The following is a 17105-nucleotide window of genomic DNA, read 5'->3' as shown; positions in this document are numbered from 1 at the left end:
GTGAAGACAGTTACCTATTTCTTGACGAATCAGATAAAAGAGTAGGCGGGGCAAAGACTTTTCTAATCCAATCAGATATTAGTTCTTGAAATATCGTCACTCTATCCTGATCAAACAGAGGGGAAATACTGCTAGAAAGTTCAAGGCGGTGTATATACTTTATAATTAAAAACAATGCTAAAGGGACATAAATGGGTTACGTTTATTGAATAATTATATTCTTAATTATATGCTAAAGGCCATAACATTGGAGTCAGGCTACCAGAATAGTATAACGAGAAAAAGTATTGAGACGGCGTAGTTTAACCATCTGAAATAATGTTTATAAATTACTTTCCTTCTATTGTGGGAAAGAAAATTTACGAGGGGTACTGGAACGTCGCATGGACGGCTACTTTAAAGTAACCAAAAGTATTGAGAAGACTGCTTCCGGTTTTGGCATGTTTCTTTCAGAATAAAGGCGTGATTACCCTCCGCATGTCTAATGTCATTATATGAATTTAAATACTAACAATAAAAACGTATACCATCATTGTTTATATAGTTAAATTCATAGTTATTATAGTTATTGTTATTAAAGTTACAGTTATTTCTGGTAAGTAATGTTTTTTTAATCAAGTTTGTTCCGGTGATAGTTTGTTGCGAAATAGTGGCCCCGGAAGCCGTATTCTGTAAAGACGGGCTACGTTATAATTTACAAGGCGGGTCCTAGGAATTGTTTGTAGGGTACTGTGTCAACAAAGCTGGGGAAGAAACGGGCAGCTTGCAGATTTCGGATGGTAGTTGATGTAAACATGGTGCAAATAAGACTAGAATAATGTGGTCGGCTACGTGATGAAAACGAAAGTAACCGCACAAAGAAACGGATACTGGAATTTGACAGATCTGGAAAGGCAATTAAAAATCTTTTGATATGGAACCTTTGTGATCATGAATCGACGGTGGCTGACTGGGCATGTCTCTCTCGAGTCGGCGTGAAAAATGAGTGTCGTCCGGGCCATTGGAAGCAGGGGTTTGCCGAAGGCCTTGATATGAACGTTCTGGTAAGAGTCACTTGCTTATTTAACCCATCCGATCGCTAATAATGTGTGCGGAGCTGCACTACCCTAACATTTCCTACATCTTATCCGCCTGTGCAGATGCTTCGCTGGCTTTGCCTGCTCACCCTGAGCCTCCCTCTGTTGTTTTGGGTTGGACATGTGATGATACGGGACGGCCCATCACCTGCTGCGGCCAGGAAGGGACTCGAGGGCTACAAGAGGATCAAGCCCGGCAGAATGGACCAGGTGAGACACAAGGAGGGTAGGGTTACACAAAAAAAAGCTTACAGAGGTCTGGTTCCCTTAGTTCATGGTGACCGTGAAAACTGATAGCCACTCATATTAATTATACAGTGCATTTCTTAACCTAAATAACAAAGACATGCAACTGTCAGTCTGTCAGTCTCTGTTGATTGTATTTGTGTGTGTTAGGGTGAAAACCATTACTACAGATCTGTATTTCTGTCAGACTGTGAACACATTTGCATTTCAACAAGACAAAAAGCTAGAGCATACCACAAAAGAACACAGGAGTGGCTTTGGAAAAAGTCTGTGAAAGTCCTGAGTTGCACATCCAGAGTCTACAGCTGAACCCAGTAAATAATATAATCAATTACGATTGTTCCCAGCAAGACATGCTTGACCTAAAATTCTGATTTCGTCTATTTTAATTAGCCCAACACAAAACCTTATGAAAGAACATTCTGTAATTACGATGGAATAACAGCTGAGCTATAACCATCCAATTACTGATTTATGTGCACAAACCACAGCCTAAAAAATTCTCATCTTTCCCCTTTTCTCTCCACAGATACTGGACATCAACTGTAGTCAGTGTGCCTTGGTCTCCAGCTCAGGTCAGATGCTCGGAGTTGGCGCCGGAGAGGAGATAGACAAAATCGGGTGTGTGATCCGGATGAATAACGCGCCCACTAAGGGGTTTGAGAAAGACGTTGGGAGGCGCACCACCGTTCGTGTTGTGTCTCACACCAGCGTTCCCCTGCTTGTAAAAAATGAGCAGTATTATTTCCAGCAGTCAGCAGAGACCACATACGTGTTTTGGGGTCCTGAAAGGAACATGAGGCAAGATGGCAAAGGACACATCTTCAATGCCCTCCTGAAAATGGCAAAAAAATATCCAAATGTCCGAATGTATGCTGTGACGAAAGACAAGATTGAGTACTGTGACGGGGTGTTTCAGAACGAAACGGGAAAAAACAGGTACGGTAGGAGTTTAACTCATAAGTTGTACAAATAGAAAGTGTAGCCATTTACACACTGTATAACTTTGTTCTCTAATTCAAAATATTAAAGGTGAAAATATAATTTACCCATTTCAGCCTTAAATCAACTCAGTTAAATCTTGATACCTTACTTTAAAGGAAGTTATTGTGAATTCTTGTGTTCAAAGTTTAAGTTTTTCTTAAATGAATTACAGTTACAATGTGAGGAAATAACTGCTATAACCTGAAATCCAAAAATGTGAGCGTCAAAGAGATATCAATTGAAGCTGAGCTTGGGCTGGGCTCTATGTAATACCATTTCTTTACCACAAGGGGGTGAAACTACTCAGTGTTCCCATTGTTTAATCAGGTCAGTCATTTACTGAGGACGTTCTTTACACAATGACAGCCTGGCTAATGGCAAAACCTCTTGAGGAAATGAGGGTCTCTAAAAAGAAATACAGTGGAGGAAATAAAAATAAGTAATCCAGTCTGGGATTTGTGCAAACATGGTGACCAAATACATGAAACATCTTACCGCTGTGTTTGCCAACAAGGGTTTCTCCACCAAGTACTAATTCATGTTTTGCTTAGTGATCAAATACAGTTCACTCCATAACATGCAAATCAATTTCTAACTTTAATGTTATGTGTTTTTCTTTCTGGATTTGTGGTTGATATTCTGTCTCTCTCCATCAAAATGAAACTACCATAAAACATAGAGGCTGTTCTCTTTCTTTTGGAAAATGAGCAAACCTACAAATTCAACAGGAAATTAAATAATTACTTCCCTCTTCTGTACAGTGTATAAACTGTTATGATCTAATGTGTAGATTATGACTGGTGCCAGTTGTAGGATTTATTTTTGAATTTGTAAGAATTTGCAAAACTTTTTTTGGAAGAACAAATATTCTGTGTTTCTCACTCAGAATGAAAACTGGGGCATTTCTCAGCACTGGATTCTTCACAATGATTCTGGCCATAGAAATGTGCGACAGCATCCATGTTTATGGAATGATTGATGACGGCTACTGCAGGTGAGATTATGATCCATAATCAAGCTCCATCTTTTTTTTTCTATGTGTGTATATATTCTATGTACATACAGTGGCTTATTACTATCTTTAGTGACCTACTGTTTCCCTCCTGTCAACAGCCGAGCCAATCACAGTGTTGTTCCCTACCATTATTATGAACAAAACAGAATCAATGAGTGCAAGATGTACAAGGTCCATGAGCACACCCAACGTGGAGGCCATCGCTTCATCACTGAGAAAGCCATCTATGCCAAATGGGCAGCACGCCACAGGATAGAGTTTAAACACCCCTCCTGGAGCCTCTGAAGAATGAGATTAAGCTTTACTGGTAACAAATGATAACGGCCCCTCGGTATTGCAGAGATCAGTAGGACTACAAGAAAAAAACATATTAAAACACAACACCATAAATTAAAACCAGTCAATACCAAAGCTGCTTTTAGATTCTTTATAACTGTGCCTTGACTTTTGCTCTTTTCTGCACAGTTTTTTTTACTTCATGCTTCAATCTGGCCTGTGTAATATAAAGCTGCAATTATATATATTTCATTTGAGACAGAAAGTGCATTATAGTTATATACACAGACTGTATATAAAAGATATACCTAGCTAAAAAAAGCTAATGTTCTTTAAAGGTGCTTCATTTCAAATGGCCAGCAGGGGGCGACCCATCTGGTTTCATCTGGTTTAATAGAAGTCTACACGAAAACAGCCCTTCAACCCTTGTTATGAGTTTGTGGTCTCAGTTTCAGGTTTTACTGAATATAACATGTTGATTTTATAAATTATATTCCTCAGAGTCAAAACAGACAGTAATTAGATTAAGCTTTACTTTGTGGTGGACGCTGTCCCTCAATTTCTCATTAAGAACCTCACTAACCAATGGGTGTCATGATGACTATGCCATCATGGCCATCTTTTATATACAGCCTATAGTTATGTAGGGTCACAATTAGGTTAATGCTGCTTTTGAATCGATAACAAATTGTCAGAAAATAACTGGCACTTACTTTACCATCACAGAAATCTAAACACGCATAAGATAGTGGCATTTTAGCATTTTTGTATGAAAGATAACTTATTATAAGAAAGTCAACCACCAGAAAATCCAGCTGATTAGAACAAATAATGACTAATCCCTTCAGCTCTTCTATTATTGTTTTACACGCTCTTGGTCCATGATCGTGATCAAAAGATGACAATGCTGATTCAGCATTAAAGCACAGTTGAGGTAATACTGTATTTATGGCCCCGGGACATTTTAAAAGGAAAGCTGTTTTCAGACAAGCCTTTGTGTTGCATTTCATTTGAACTTTTTCAACATATAAGCATATTTGAGCAACTTGAAGTTGGTGTTTATTTCTGTAAAAACCTCTTGCTGTTATGCTGTAAGCTCTCTACTGAAAGCTTTATGCTTGCATTTGTTGCTAACACAGTAACTGTAACAATATGGGCGAGTTACAGTGTTAAAATGCTTGAAGTGGCAACATTTCATTGAATGTGCATTAACGTGTTCAGGTCTTTCTGTGGTGCCGTTGAACTCGTGATTCTGCAGTTTGCTGTTTTCACATCTGCTTTGGTGGCCACATACTCGCTCACACTCACGGAAACTGAAAAAACCCTTTAGGGTGTGTGACAAAATGTTACATTTGAATGAACAATTGTGAGCAAAGGAAGACTCATTGTCTTGTTTTAATACTGAATTTCATCTTTAAAGTTTTTTACCATTTATATTTTGCTGCCTGTTACTATTAAAAACATAGCACTGCCTTTTCAGTTGCATAATGCTTATTTGGTGGCTTATTACAGAGACTGCATCAGTATTTGCACTAGTGAGGAAGCGTTTTACTATGATGTGTACTTCAGACATGAAGTGTTTAAATTTACTTGTGTTTTAGCAGCCAAAGTCCATGTATATGGTAAAAGGAAAAAAAAAAAACAACCTTTGAAGGCACAAACTTGAATGTAAACACTCATCACTGTGAGATAAGTGTTATCATGAATAAACCTGCTAAAGAACACTTTCTGTTTGTATGTGCGAGTTTGGATTTCAGAGTCTTGTTTACTTGAATATGTGCATCTGAATTCAGTTCAGTGCTTTGGACATTCTTTGTCTACCCTCGGTGCTTTCACCAATATCCGATTAGATAGTCAGTGTGCGGATGTGAAAGATGATTGGCTCACTTCTGTTAGCTTTTGTTATTTTAAAATTGTATAAAATACCTCCATTTTGTTAATACAGGATTAAATAAAACATTACTTTTAAAGGGATGATAAAGTGCATAAATCCAAATGTGTTACTCATAGACTGCATGTCCTAAGTATATACTGTTGTTGTTTAAGTTTCCAGTATAACATAGCATAGGGATTGTGGGGCACAGAAAATGTTTCAAAGAGGAGCCTTCTGTGTTAAACTGAAACTAAAGAAATGAAAAGTGAGGAAAGTGACACTCTTCACTTGTGCCGAACTTTGTCACAGATTCAAAATTAGCTTAATAATCAGCACAAGACTAGTTAGCAGAAGGCAAAAGCCATTTAGTATTTCTTTCAGAGGGCAGTTGTGTCTGGCTGGAAATCAACTAATTTCGTGTCTAAATTTGTGTCACTTCATGCCATTATGCTCCCCCCAGAATTGAAAAAGTTATGAAGATTCATATAAAAAAATAAATAAAACCCCAAAAAGAAACGCTAAACAAATTTGACACTCCACATAGATCACTTACCCATGAATCTCAATTTATAGTTTATTTTATGTTATTGTTATTTTGTCTTGGATTTGTGTTTTCAATTCATTTTACTTCATTAGTTCCCAGAGTAGAAGTAGTTATTTCAGTTCAGTTTTTATTTATAAAGAATTTACTTTTAGTTTGGCTTTCATTAGTTTAATTTGTTAATTATTATTATTATAAGGCCTTTTGTTAGAGGTAAGATTTGGAAAATTTGGGACAGATATTACAATACATCTCATTACACTGCAAAGGCAGATGACTCACAATTATGCAGACATCCCAGGTCTGAATAAACACATGCAGCAAAGCTTCATCAGGTAGGTTTCAGTGACAAATCTGATCTGAATCAGTGTTGGAGTGGGTGGACTCAGATTGTCTGTTTCAGAGGTGGGATTCCTCCTGTGTCTAGGTGGCCTCACTCACCTAGAGGCTGTCAGCAGTTACTCATCTCTGTACTATTGTCTGTTTTTTAAGGCTGAAGAACTCCCTCAGTTGATGTGAGATTGTTGTTTGCCTTTATTTAAAGCTCTGTGCTGTTGTGCCTCAGTTTAGATGCTTCCTTACCTGATTTCAGTTTCAAAATGTTTAACACATTAGTTTTAGATAATACTGGCAACCTGGGTTGTGTTCTCTACTTTCCTGTTAATCAACTGTCTTCACAAAGCTTTGTGTAGACTTTGTGCAATGCATATTATCTGTTACTTAATTTATGTAATATGGAGCAGCATTTAAAAGACTAAAACTTGGTGAAACTAAAATGAACTGAAAACAATAACAGAAACAAACATAAAATAAAACCTGATTACAAAGGACAAATCTGTGACGATGTCAGGCTACATCCTGGAAACTACCGTAGCAACGGTTGTTTATGAGCTCCGGAGTCCGCAGCTGTGCTCACTGCTCTGCAGGCACACAGAGAGGACGGGGGCAATGACGTCAGAAAGTGGTGCAGGAAGATAGGCACGAGAGAAACGAGGGAGAGCGTTAACGGAGGCTAAACAGACCATGAAAAGGTAAAAAACCCGGACCATTACGGGCCCCCGTTAACCCACTATCACCCGTCAACTTCATTGATATGCTAGCACCGTTAGCCGGACGCTGCTCTTAAGAATAATCAGTAAAGAAAAGCGTAACCCCGCGGAAAGCGGCCGGTTGCGCATTTAAGATGGTGTTTTTGTATCAAAATGTGTAATATTTGGCTTTAACATTTGTCAGGTGTACCTAGCAGCTGTATGACGGCTGCTAGGTACACCAGCACATAGCCTGTAAATACTTACGTGTCTAAACATGCTATTAGACTAATTACAGCTAACTAGATAATATCACTACGAGTGGCGCCATTTAAATGAAGTGAGATGAATTTGTGTGCATGTCTGTTTTAGTCTACCTTTTCCTGTTTAGGTATGATGACAGACAATTACAGTCCGTGTGCTGGAACTGATCAGGAAGCATGGGGCTCAGGCTGGGTGGCAAGGTAAGACCTTTAGAGGGTGTGGTGGCACCATACCTCTTGCCCTTAGTATCCTTGTTAGTACTGTTAAAAAGTGCAGGCACTTGTTGTGACTTTCGACTGATGGCTAGAAGGTTGCTGGTCATCAAGAGCATTTCTGTCCCTGGCACTTTTTGGCACAAAGACCTGAGAGATGCATATGGAGCTTCAGTTGACGGGAAACCATGAGCGGCAGCAGGGGTGGGAAACTTCCAGGCCTCAAGGGCCAGTGTCCTGCAGGTTTTAGATGTGTCCAACACAGCTGATTTAAATGGCTAAATTACCTCCTCAACATGTCTTGAGGTTGTCCAGAGGCCTGGTTATGATCTAATCGTTTGATTCAGGTGTGTTGACACAGGGTGGTATCTAAAACCTGCAGGGCCCTTGAGGCCTGGAGTTGCCCACCCCTTTTCTACAGCCATCTGTGTAACACAGTGGTGGTTCTGTCATGGTTTGGGGCTGTTTTTCAGCCAGTGGAGTTTGGGATTTTAACAAAATTGATAAAAACTGATTATTAATACAGAAAACTACCATCAGAGTGTGTTCGACAAAGCAGTACTATTTGGAAAGCATTTGATTGACTGTGGCTTCATTTTTATTAACATGACAATGATCCCAATCACATTGACAGTGTAGTAAAAGCATACCTGGATAGAAAGAGAAGGGGGAAAAAAAGTCATAAGTGGTCAGTGGTATGTCACTCTGGGAGATGTGACATACGATAATGCTGCAATGATCAGCCGGTCGATCAGCCTGTCAGCCAGCAGCTTTATGATGATGCTGCAGCAGCTGGTGCTAAAAAGCAGTCACTTGTGGCTGTATGTGTTTTTCTTATCTAATATCTTTGTTTATATTAGTAAAAAGGATGTAGTCAACAGGATTTACGAAAGGGTTATACATGAAGCAAAGAGATGACCTGCTTTGGTAGTGCCTAAAGAGTTGAGAGGCATGCCTCAAGATGTTTGACATATTATAGTTCAGCAAGTGATTTCTGCCAGTTTTAATATTGGCGGCCATTTTTTGGGAAACAACCACTTTTTTGGCATGTCACAGGCCGCTATTTTCATGCTGTCAGTCAGCTGCATCATGCAGACACTCAGTGGTCAGCCGGTGGTGAGTGGCTCAGACAGTGAGCATGTGCGTTTTGAGGGTTAGCCTCATTAGCTGCTGCCTCTCCATTAACAGTTTGTTTGTACACAGGAAACAACTTTATGTCAGCTTTTGTCTCACTCTGCATGTATGCAAGTATGCCAGATGGGGCCACTAAAACATCTTTTTGTTACACTGTGTATGATTTAGGCCTACACTAAGTCACTCATAGCAAGAATCAGAGCCAGTTAGAGCTTGCCTTTTTGTAATAAAAAAAATAATGTGGTTGTGTGCAGTTTCACTTTTTTTTTAAACATTTAATTTTGCTGCTGCATTCTCACACACTGTGGTTTTCATGGTCCTTTCTTAATCCAATAAAAAGTAAAAGTAGTGCCTCTAGTTTCCATGTTAGTAAATGTTTTTCTGTATATTGCACCATTGTGTTTTACTCTGCAGGGACAACAGAGCCACAAGATGGTGATCTTTGCTGCCATCCTCATCCTGATGACGCTCTTCATCCTGTACAGCTCCAACAATAACAGCAGCATCGATGCTGTCTATGCTTCTTTCCATGTGGCTACCAACCATGCCACCAAGACCACAGACCTGAGGAAATGGACAGGAAAAGACGGCTATGTGCCAGTTTATGGGAACAAAGTAGGTTGTGCACAAACACTCAAAGTTAAAGCTGGAACTATAAGTGAACTTTGAACCAGAAATCAATATAGAGTCAGTTTCCCGATTGGTAATGCGAGTGAAATTAATTTAGTTTTAGAGACTGACTGCGACACTCATTTGGATATATAATCTTGTGTTTTATTCTAAATACCTGTGAAGGTATGGAGACAAAATGGAGTGCATCAAATGCTGCTGAAGTAATTTACTAATATGTATTTTGGAAGAAGCTGTAACAGGATGTCATTAAACTGGGTCCAGCTCAGGCTGTCCTGTGAACGCTATATCCAAGTTGAGTTTTATCTGTGCATAGCGGTGGCTTCCTGAACCAGCCAATAGTAAAGAAAAAATGTTGCTTTTTTCCTCTTCAGGAAAAAACAGCATTGACTGGGATGTCAACCCAATCTGAAGTTAGAGACTTGGGATAGGGTGCACTGCCTCCAAATTGTCCCACTGCCAACCGTTATAATGTGATCAGAGCTAAAAACACCCCGAAACTCCCTGAAAGAAACCCTTATTGTTTTTTTCTTATACTGCATGTCAATAAAGTTTATTATTTTAATCAGGTAGCGAGAATCTGATATAATGATAACCCTGCCTAACACATAGTTGCCACTGGGCTGTAGTTGTTAAGACTGGGCAGATACATGGACGTTATCATAGACTATGTGTGGCTAAACCCACACACATTTGCATGACCCGTGTTGCTGAAAACGTCTATATTAACTTATTATCATTGTTATGAGCATTGTCAACTGGATTTAGCATTTAGTTTTAGTGTTTTTAGGTTTTTTAAAAATTAAATCAGCACTTAAACTGGTAAAATGTAGACACCACACCACTGTTGCTGACAGCTATTGTTTTAATATGTTATCTTAAAAAGCTCCATCTTGTGCTTCTTTTCAGAGTATGACCATGCACTGTCATGAGTGTGCACTGGTGACGAGCTCCAGCCACGTCTTGGGTAGTCGAGCGGGAGATGAGATTGACCGCACCGAATGTGTGATCCGCATGAACGACGCCCCTACGACGGGGTATGAATCTGACGTCGGGAACCGGACCACTCTGAGGGTCGTAGCCCACTCCAGTGTGTTCAGGGTGGTCCGGAGACCTAATGAATTCCTACGACATACAGACAGCCACCCAGTGATCATTTTCTGGGGACCCCCAAACAAGATTGGGAAAGATGCCAAAGGAACCCTGTACAGATTGATCCAGAGAGTCAGCATGACCTACAGAGACTTCTCTTGTTTCACTGTCACACCGAGCAAAATGCGCAGATTTGACAGCCTGTTCCAAAGAGAGACGGGACGTGACCGGTGAGTGTTAAGGGTGGTTATAAAATGTTTTGATAAATGTAACCAAATGCTGATTTCCTATATGTTTATTTTTTCTTCTCAGACAAAAATCTCACTCATGGTTGAGCACAGGTTGGTTCACAATGGTCATAGCCATTGAAATATGTGATAATATCAAAGTATATGGGATGGTTCCACCCAATCACTGTGGGTAAGTATAACATTTGACTTCAACCCATTACAGGGAATTTAAACCAGTTAACCAATAAAGAAATCAATCTGTTTTTCCAGAAGAAAATCTGGATCCAAGAAGATGCCATACCACTACTACAAGCCCAGGGGCGGTGATGAATGTGTAACATACATCCAGCACGAGAGCAGCCGAAGAGGAAACCACCATCGCTTTATTACAGAGAAACAGGTGTTTGCACGCTGGGGAAAGCAGTACAACATCAGCTTCACTCATCCCAAATGGTAAAAAGCACTTTTCTGAAGACTTTTCTCTGGAGTTAACAGGTGCACAAATGAGCTTTATCGGTTTGATTTCATTGGAACTTCCCCCCGGATGAGACCTCTTTAAAAAACAAACAAACAAACAAACAGACTAAGTATGAATGATGGATATTTTCAGAAACAGATGAAAAGCCTAATATTGGACCACATCTCGGAATAGAGGCATGGGATTTTTTTTTTTTTATTATTATTATTATTTTTTTTTTTTACAAAAGCTCAGTTTCAAGCCTTTTTCCCGAAACCTGGTGTATATTCCACACTGACTTGTGTCTTTTGTAAATAGAAAATGAATTTAAAAAGATTTTTTACATGTTTATTTTTTTTGTTAAATATTGAAAAATGCAGTTTCTCATGTTGAAAGGGGATCAGCAATCATGTCTAATCAACTATAACTAAGTGGCCTATAAAGTACTCTTTATAGCTATAGTTTTCTGTTTCATACACAGGAATCGTATTCTGCCATCACTGCAGTTATAGTCAGTATATCCCTAATCCAGTGTACAAATAATCTATATTGGGGCCTTATGATACAGTGTAAGAGCACAAGTTCAAGAAACCATTGACAATACATTGTCAGTATCTTAGCTGGATGAATCCAATTTGTCTACATACAGTACACTTGTCAGCTCTTAACACAAAGCACCCTAACAGTAGCTTAGTAAGTCTGAATTCGGCACTTTGTATGTCAATAATAAGACAATCTGACCTAAGATTTAGTGTCAACTAAAATAACTATAATATAGTGTTTATGCTCCTTAGAAATAAGAGTACCACCAAATCTTAATTTAACAATATTTCACTGCTCTTGAGTCAACTCTGACAGAAAAAGAAATGCTACTTTGGTGGACATAATCAGACCTCTTAAATCACATGGGAACCCAATTTATTATGGGAAGGCCTTTTTAGTTATAGGTACTAACTGTGCGCTGACTTTCAAACAAAGATGCAGAAGGTTAATTTCCAAAAATGACCAATATTCTGAGACCAGGGCATATTAGAGGGTCAAAAATAAGAGAGCTACTTATGTACAGTGTAAAATTCACACGTTTCCTCTCTGAAAGGAGCAATATGTTTTCTACAGTATAGTGCCAGTTGAAGATTACTAGTGAACTGTCTGCCTGAATCTGACCTTAAACCGTTTCACCTCAGTGGTGTCGTGGTGCATGTGGCTGTAATTCAGATCGTGCTCTTGCTGTGAAATCTCAGTTTGAAGCAGAGAAGCTTCCTAAATGGTGACAAGAATTTTGCAATTATCTTTAAGAATTTGAACTGTCATCACTGTGCATGAAATGCGATTTTAAGGTCCAGAAGCCTGAGCCTTTTTTCTTTTAAAATTAGTAAAAAATAAATAAATAAATTTTTATAGAATATGAAGATACACAAATTGTACTGACTGCTGACAACTAGGTTGCCTGCTATATATACTGAAATAACAGCCTGAAGTAGATTTATACAACCCAGATTTTCAGGCGTTCAATAACCACAGTTTTTGGCATATCAGAATGTGTATATAACAGAATGCAGTACAACAATGTCAAGTGTTGCTTCAACAGCTATAACCAACATGACTGAATTAATGCAGGATTACGATAAATGCGAAGATGTACCAAAAAACTTTAGTCAGTTTAAGTTTGGAACCTGAGACAGTGACATTCAAAACACATACAAAAAGTTTGAGAGCTGAAAGGTCTTGTAATCTTACAAGAAAAGCTTCCAGCTTGAAGAAAGGCAGCAACATGTTTTGGGTTTTTTGTAAATGCAAATGTATGTTTAACTGACTGGTTTAGAAACTCAGACTCAGAGGGACATTCATTTGTCCATTCTGCTCTGTTTTTTTTTTTTTTTTGTTTGTTTGTTTGTTTCTTTAATGAAAAAACAAACGTTTAAGTGCCAGTTCAAGCATGTGAATTGTTTTTGTGTTTTAATAAACATTTGTTGCCATTTAGAAATGAATGGAGACTAGGTTACATCATTAACAGATACGTTATTGACTTCCTGCAGGAGATAATGCAAAAAATTCCAGTTATGGATAATAAACAACATGTGTTAAATGCCATTTGTATGATTTGTCTGCTAATATTTGACTGACTATTTAATGAACCACTGGTGTTGTGCTGGTTAAATATCCACTGTTAGCTTACCACAGTTAGCTCCTTCATATTTTTAATTTGTTAAAATTAAGTTGCAACTTTAAAGTTACAGTGTGTTAAATCTTATCACTGGATGTCAGTAGATTGCAGTCAGGGGAGTACAAAAATGGAACTAGGTTAAGTTCAAGTGCATAAACCTAGCTAAGAGTACCAGCAAATCTGTGGCCAAAGACAAAGAACAAGCACCTCTTGCCATCGTTCATCTTTTGTGACTGTAAGCTGTCAGTCTGATGTCTGACAGCTTACAGTCAGACATCAGACTGACAGTCAATATCTATTTACTCCAGAGGAAGCTGTAAAACTTTGTGAAAGGACTCCATGAGCCATGAAGCTGACTTCTGTCCAATGACAGTGATAATGAGGTGAGTTGTTGGGGATATCCTGAAATTTTCTGTGCATTATTTTTTTGTCATTGTTAGCTGCTGTTAGCCATATTTTCTTTGAAATGGCTCTAACATTTTTGTTGGAAACTTGGGATACTTGGAGGAGAATGTAATCAAACTGTTTGTCAGAGGGAAAGTGATTTTTTTTTTTTTTTTTTTTTTTTCTGTCTTTTAGACACTCAAGCCTGACATCAGCAGGCATAATCTTAGCTCCTGACCAGCTGTTGTTTAGCTGGCTTGTCAGCTGTCTGGAGATGGGAGGGTTGCATGTCTAGTCTGCTGGCAGTAAGTAACTGACAATACTGAAAACGATTAAGTAGGTTTTTCTGCGCTAGAGCGCTGACTGCGGTTCAGGAAATGAGGCTTGAGGTGAGGAAGAAGAGAATGAGGTAGAAATGGGGGAGGAGGAGAAGGAGATGAGAAAGATTAAGAAAATACACATACAAATGCTAAAGGGTCAAATATAATTTGAAAACCTATTTGTGGTCTCTAAATTAAAAATAACTTCTAAGACATATGTTTGTGGCCAGTCTCTAGCCACATACACATCTGACACACTGACATCATCTCAAATAACTGCGACAGGTTTCGTTTTTTACTTGGTACCATTACCACTGTTATCAGTCACTAACCTACCACTTCTCTTCCAGAGACTCCAGCTATATGTGAAAATTTTATCGGTAATGACTCCAGCTGCCTATGATCCCTCGGTTCCCCCAAAATCCTCAGTTGTTTGGTTTTTTTATCACTTTGAGCCTGTTTCTCTGTCTAAATTGGCTGAATTGGCTGAAATGATTACCCATCTGAAGCTCTCTGTGTGTCTCCCTAGACATTATTCCCACTCATTTATTCAAGAAGACACAGTCAGGCCTAGTGTGCTATCCATTATTGATGTCTGTCTTCTAAAAGGGACGTCTTTCTCCCTGCCATCTTCAAACATGTGGTAGTGCAGCCAGCTCTCTCTCACAAAAAACAAAAACAGAAAAAACTGAATGAGTTCTAAATTTCCTTTCCTGTCCAAGGTGCTGGAAAAAGATGTGTCAAATGGTTTCAATGGTGAGAAGTCTGGTTTCAAAGCACATAATAGCACAGAATAAGCACTTTTAGATGTTTTTTATTCATCTTCTATTAATCTCAGACTCGAATGATTATGCTGTTTGGCACAGTGGATCATAGTATCCTAGTCTCTGGACTGAGAATTGTGTGGGCATTAAAGGAACCTTTTCTCTTAAATGGTTTAGATCAGTGATTCCCAGAGTGTGGTCCTGGGCCCCCTGGTGGGCTTTGAAAGTACTGCAGGGGAGCCACAGTAAGAGGAGAAATTCAAAGTATGTACAGTTCCATATTTATATGCATTTATTTATTTATTTATTTATTTATTTTAATAAAAGGTGAAGCAAAACTGTTAATACAGGTTTGAGTCCCAGGGGCAGGTGGGTCACACATTTGACTCAAGCGTTTCTACTAGAGATGGCACGATACCACTTTTTTATGTCTGATACCGATATTATATATTTGGATATCTGCCGATACCGATATGAATCCGATATAGTGTTTTTTTAATCAATAAAACGTTTTTTTTAATATCTTGCTGCATTTTGTATTAGTTTATACTCAAGTTTAAATAAATAACAACACTAACGCTATTCTGTTATACCTGTATGTAAAAAAAAAAAAAAAAAAAAAAAAATACACTGCGCCCAAAATATTCATAGTTCAGCAACACTGATCAATCTAATAAACTTAAACTTGAAGATGTTGGTGAACACCTCTGCCAGCTCGTCTGCACACACTCTGAGTAGCCGGCCTGGGATGCCGTCTGGTCCTGGAGCTTTGTGAGGATTGACCTTTTTAAAGGTCCATCTCACAGCTTCTGTTTTCAGAGTTAAAGTTGCAGTCTCACTGTCCTCCTGAGGGTAGAGGATCTGCTCTCTGTTGTCTGCGTCAAAACGAGCATAGAAGTTGTTAAGCTCGTCTGCAAGAGATGCAGTGGGCTGAACACTGACTGTGTTGACCTTCTTGTAGTCAGTGATGCAGCGCAGTCCATTCCACAGTCGCCTGGTGTCAAAGCTGTGGTAGCTGGACTCCATTTTGTCCCTGTAGTCCTTTCTGGCCTTTTTTATGGACTTTCGGAGGTCGTACCTGGCTGCTTTATATGCATCAGCATCCCCGGAGTTAAAGGCAGAGGTTCGCACTTTTAGCTAGGCGCGAACGTCTTTATTTACCCAGGGTTTCTGATTTGGATATATGCGGACAGTGGTTTTTGTGATGGTATCATCCATGCACTTTCCAATATATCCAATGACAGATTCTGTGAGTTCATTGATGTTGCCATCAGCTGCATCCACAAATATCTGCCAGTCAGTTGTGTCAAAGCAGTCCTGCAGGACCTCCTCAGCCTCACTGTCCCATTTGTAAATAACCCTGGAAGCTGGTTTTTCCTGTTTCAGTCTTTGTCTGTATGCAGGCAGCAGCAGTATGGAACAATGGTCTGCCTTACCAAAAGCTGGGCGGGGGAGGGGTTTGTAGCATTCTTTGAATGGAGTGTAACAATGGTCCAATGTTTGATCACCTCTTGTGGGGAAGGAGATGTGCTGATAGTATTTGGGGAGAACCTTCTTCATGTTGGCTCTGTTGAAGTCTCCCAGCACAATAAAGGCAGCTTCTGGATTTTTGTTCTCAAGTCCAGTAATGATGTCATACAGTTCATCCATAGCCGTAGCTTTATCAGCGTGTGGAGGAATGTAAACAGCTGAGAGGAGAACTGAGCTGAACTCCCTCGGGAGGTAAAAAGGCCTGACTTTAATGGTCAGCAGATCGAGGCTCTGAGAGCAGTAAGTTTTTAAGATACACACATCTCTAGCCCACAAGGAGTTAACCACAAAGCACACCCCTCCTCCCCTTTTCTTGCCTGAGTCCTTCGTTCGGTCTCCCCAGTAAACAGTGAATCCATCCGGCGTGATGGCGCAGTCGGGGACGCTGGGCTCCAGCCATGTCTCTGTGAAGGCCAGAACGCAGCAGTTCCTATATTTTAGTTTCTATATATTTATTCTATATATTTTCTATATATTTTACATCAGATTAAAACTTTGGGTGTAAGATTCAGATAATTATTCATTAAAAGCTAGATATTTTAAATGAGAATAAGAAAGAAAAGTATGTCTTTGTGCCCCCTTTTCCCTGTTCATGCCCTATCGGCCCCCCTGGCTAAACTTTGCTAGATCCGCCCCTGCACAGTTACCAGCCGTCAGCTACGTAGAAAATGATCCTGGTGTAGAAAGTAATATTAAATAAATTCTAACAACAACTTATCAAGCTTAATAGTGCTGCTGTTGTTCAGCTGCTGGTTTCCTCTTTCTGGTGCGAAGTGGGCCAAAAACAAAGAAGAGAGACGGACTCGTGACAGAAAAGCCGATCAGCTGATCATTAAGCAGTTTCAGGATTGAAGTAGCAGCAGGAGAGAGAGAGAGAGAGAGGCA

General features: G+C 39.3%; 2 protein-coding genes across 3 annotated transcripts; both read left to right on the top strand.

Moving 5' to 3' along the window:
• The first annotated feature begins 671 nt into the window (after positions 1 to 671).
• On the top strand, positions 672 to 5321 carry st6galnac4 (ST6 (alpha-N-acetyl-neuraminyl-2,3-beta-galactosyl-1,3)-N-acetylgalactosaminide alpha-2,6-sialyltransferase 4). Its single transcript, XM_040053237.1, has 5 exons — positions 672 to 1043; positions 1140 to 1286; positions 1852 to 2261; positions 3193 to 3300; positions 3420 to 5321. The coding sequence occupies exons 1-5, from the start codon at positions 1032 to 1034 to the stop codon at positions 3604 to 3606; spliced, it is 864 nt and encodes a 287-aa protein (XP_039909171.1). The 5' UTR covers positions 672 to 1031; the 3' UTR covers positions 3607 to 5321.
• A 1543-nt stretch (positions 5322 to 6864) lies between these two features.
• Positions 6865 to 13144, top strand: st6galnac6 (ST6 (alpha-N-acetyl-neuraminyl-2,3-beta-galactosyl-1,3)-N-acetylgalactosaminide alpha-2,6-sialyltransferase 6). Of its 2 annotated transcripts, none has more exons than XM_040053234.1 (6): positions 6865 to 7042; positions 7412 to 7503; positions 9064 to 9264; positions 10189 to 10601; positions 10684 to 10791; positions 10872 to 13144. In XM_040053234.1, the coding sequence occupies exons 2-6, from the start codon at positions 7480 to 7482 to the stop codon at positions 11056 to 11058; spliced, it is 933 nt and encodes a 310-aa protein (XP_039909168.1). In that variant the 5' UTR covers positions 6865 to 7042; positions 7412 to 7479; the 3' UTR covers positions 11059 to 13144. The 2 variants fall into 2 exon arrangements, with proteins under 2 accessions (XP_039909168.1, XP_039909169.1); XM_040053235.1 differs by having other exon boundaries at positions 6866 to 7042; positions 7431 to 7503.
• The last annotated feature ends 3961 nt before the right edge of the window (positions 13145 to 17105 follow it).

Source organism: Simochromis diagramma, unplaced genomic scaffold (assembly GCF_900408965.1).
Source record: "Simochromis diagramma unplaced genomic scaffold, fSimDia1.1 OVJJ01000596.1, whole genome shotgun sequence".
NCBI classification, from domain to species: Eukaryota; Metazoa; Chordata; class Actinopteri; order Cichliformes; family Cichlidae; genus Simochromis; species Simochromis diagramma.
Note: the sequence above shows the minus strand (reverse complement) of the source record. Positions and strands in the feature narration are given on the sequence as shown.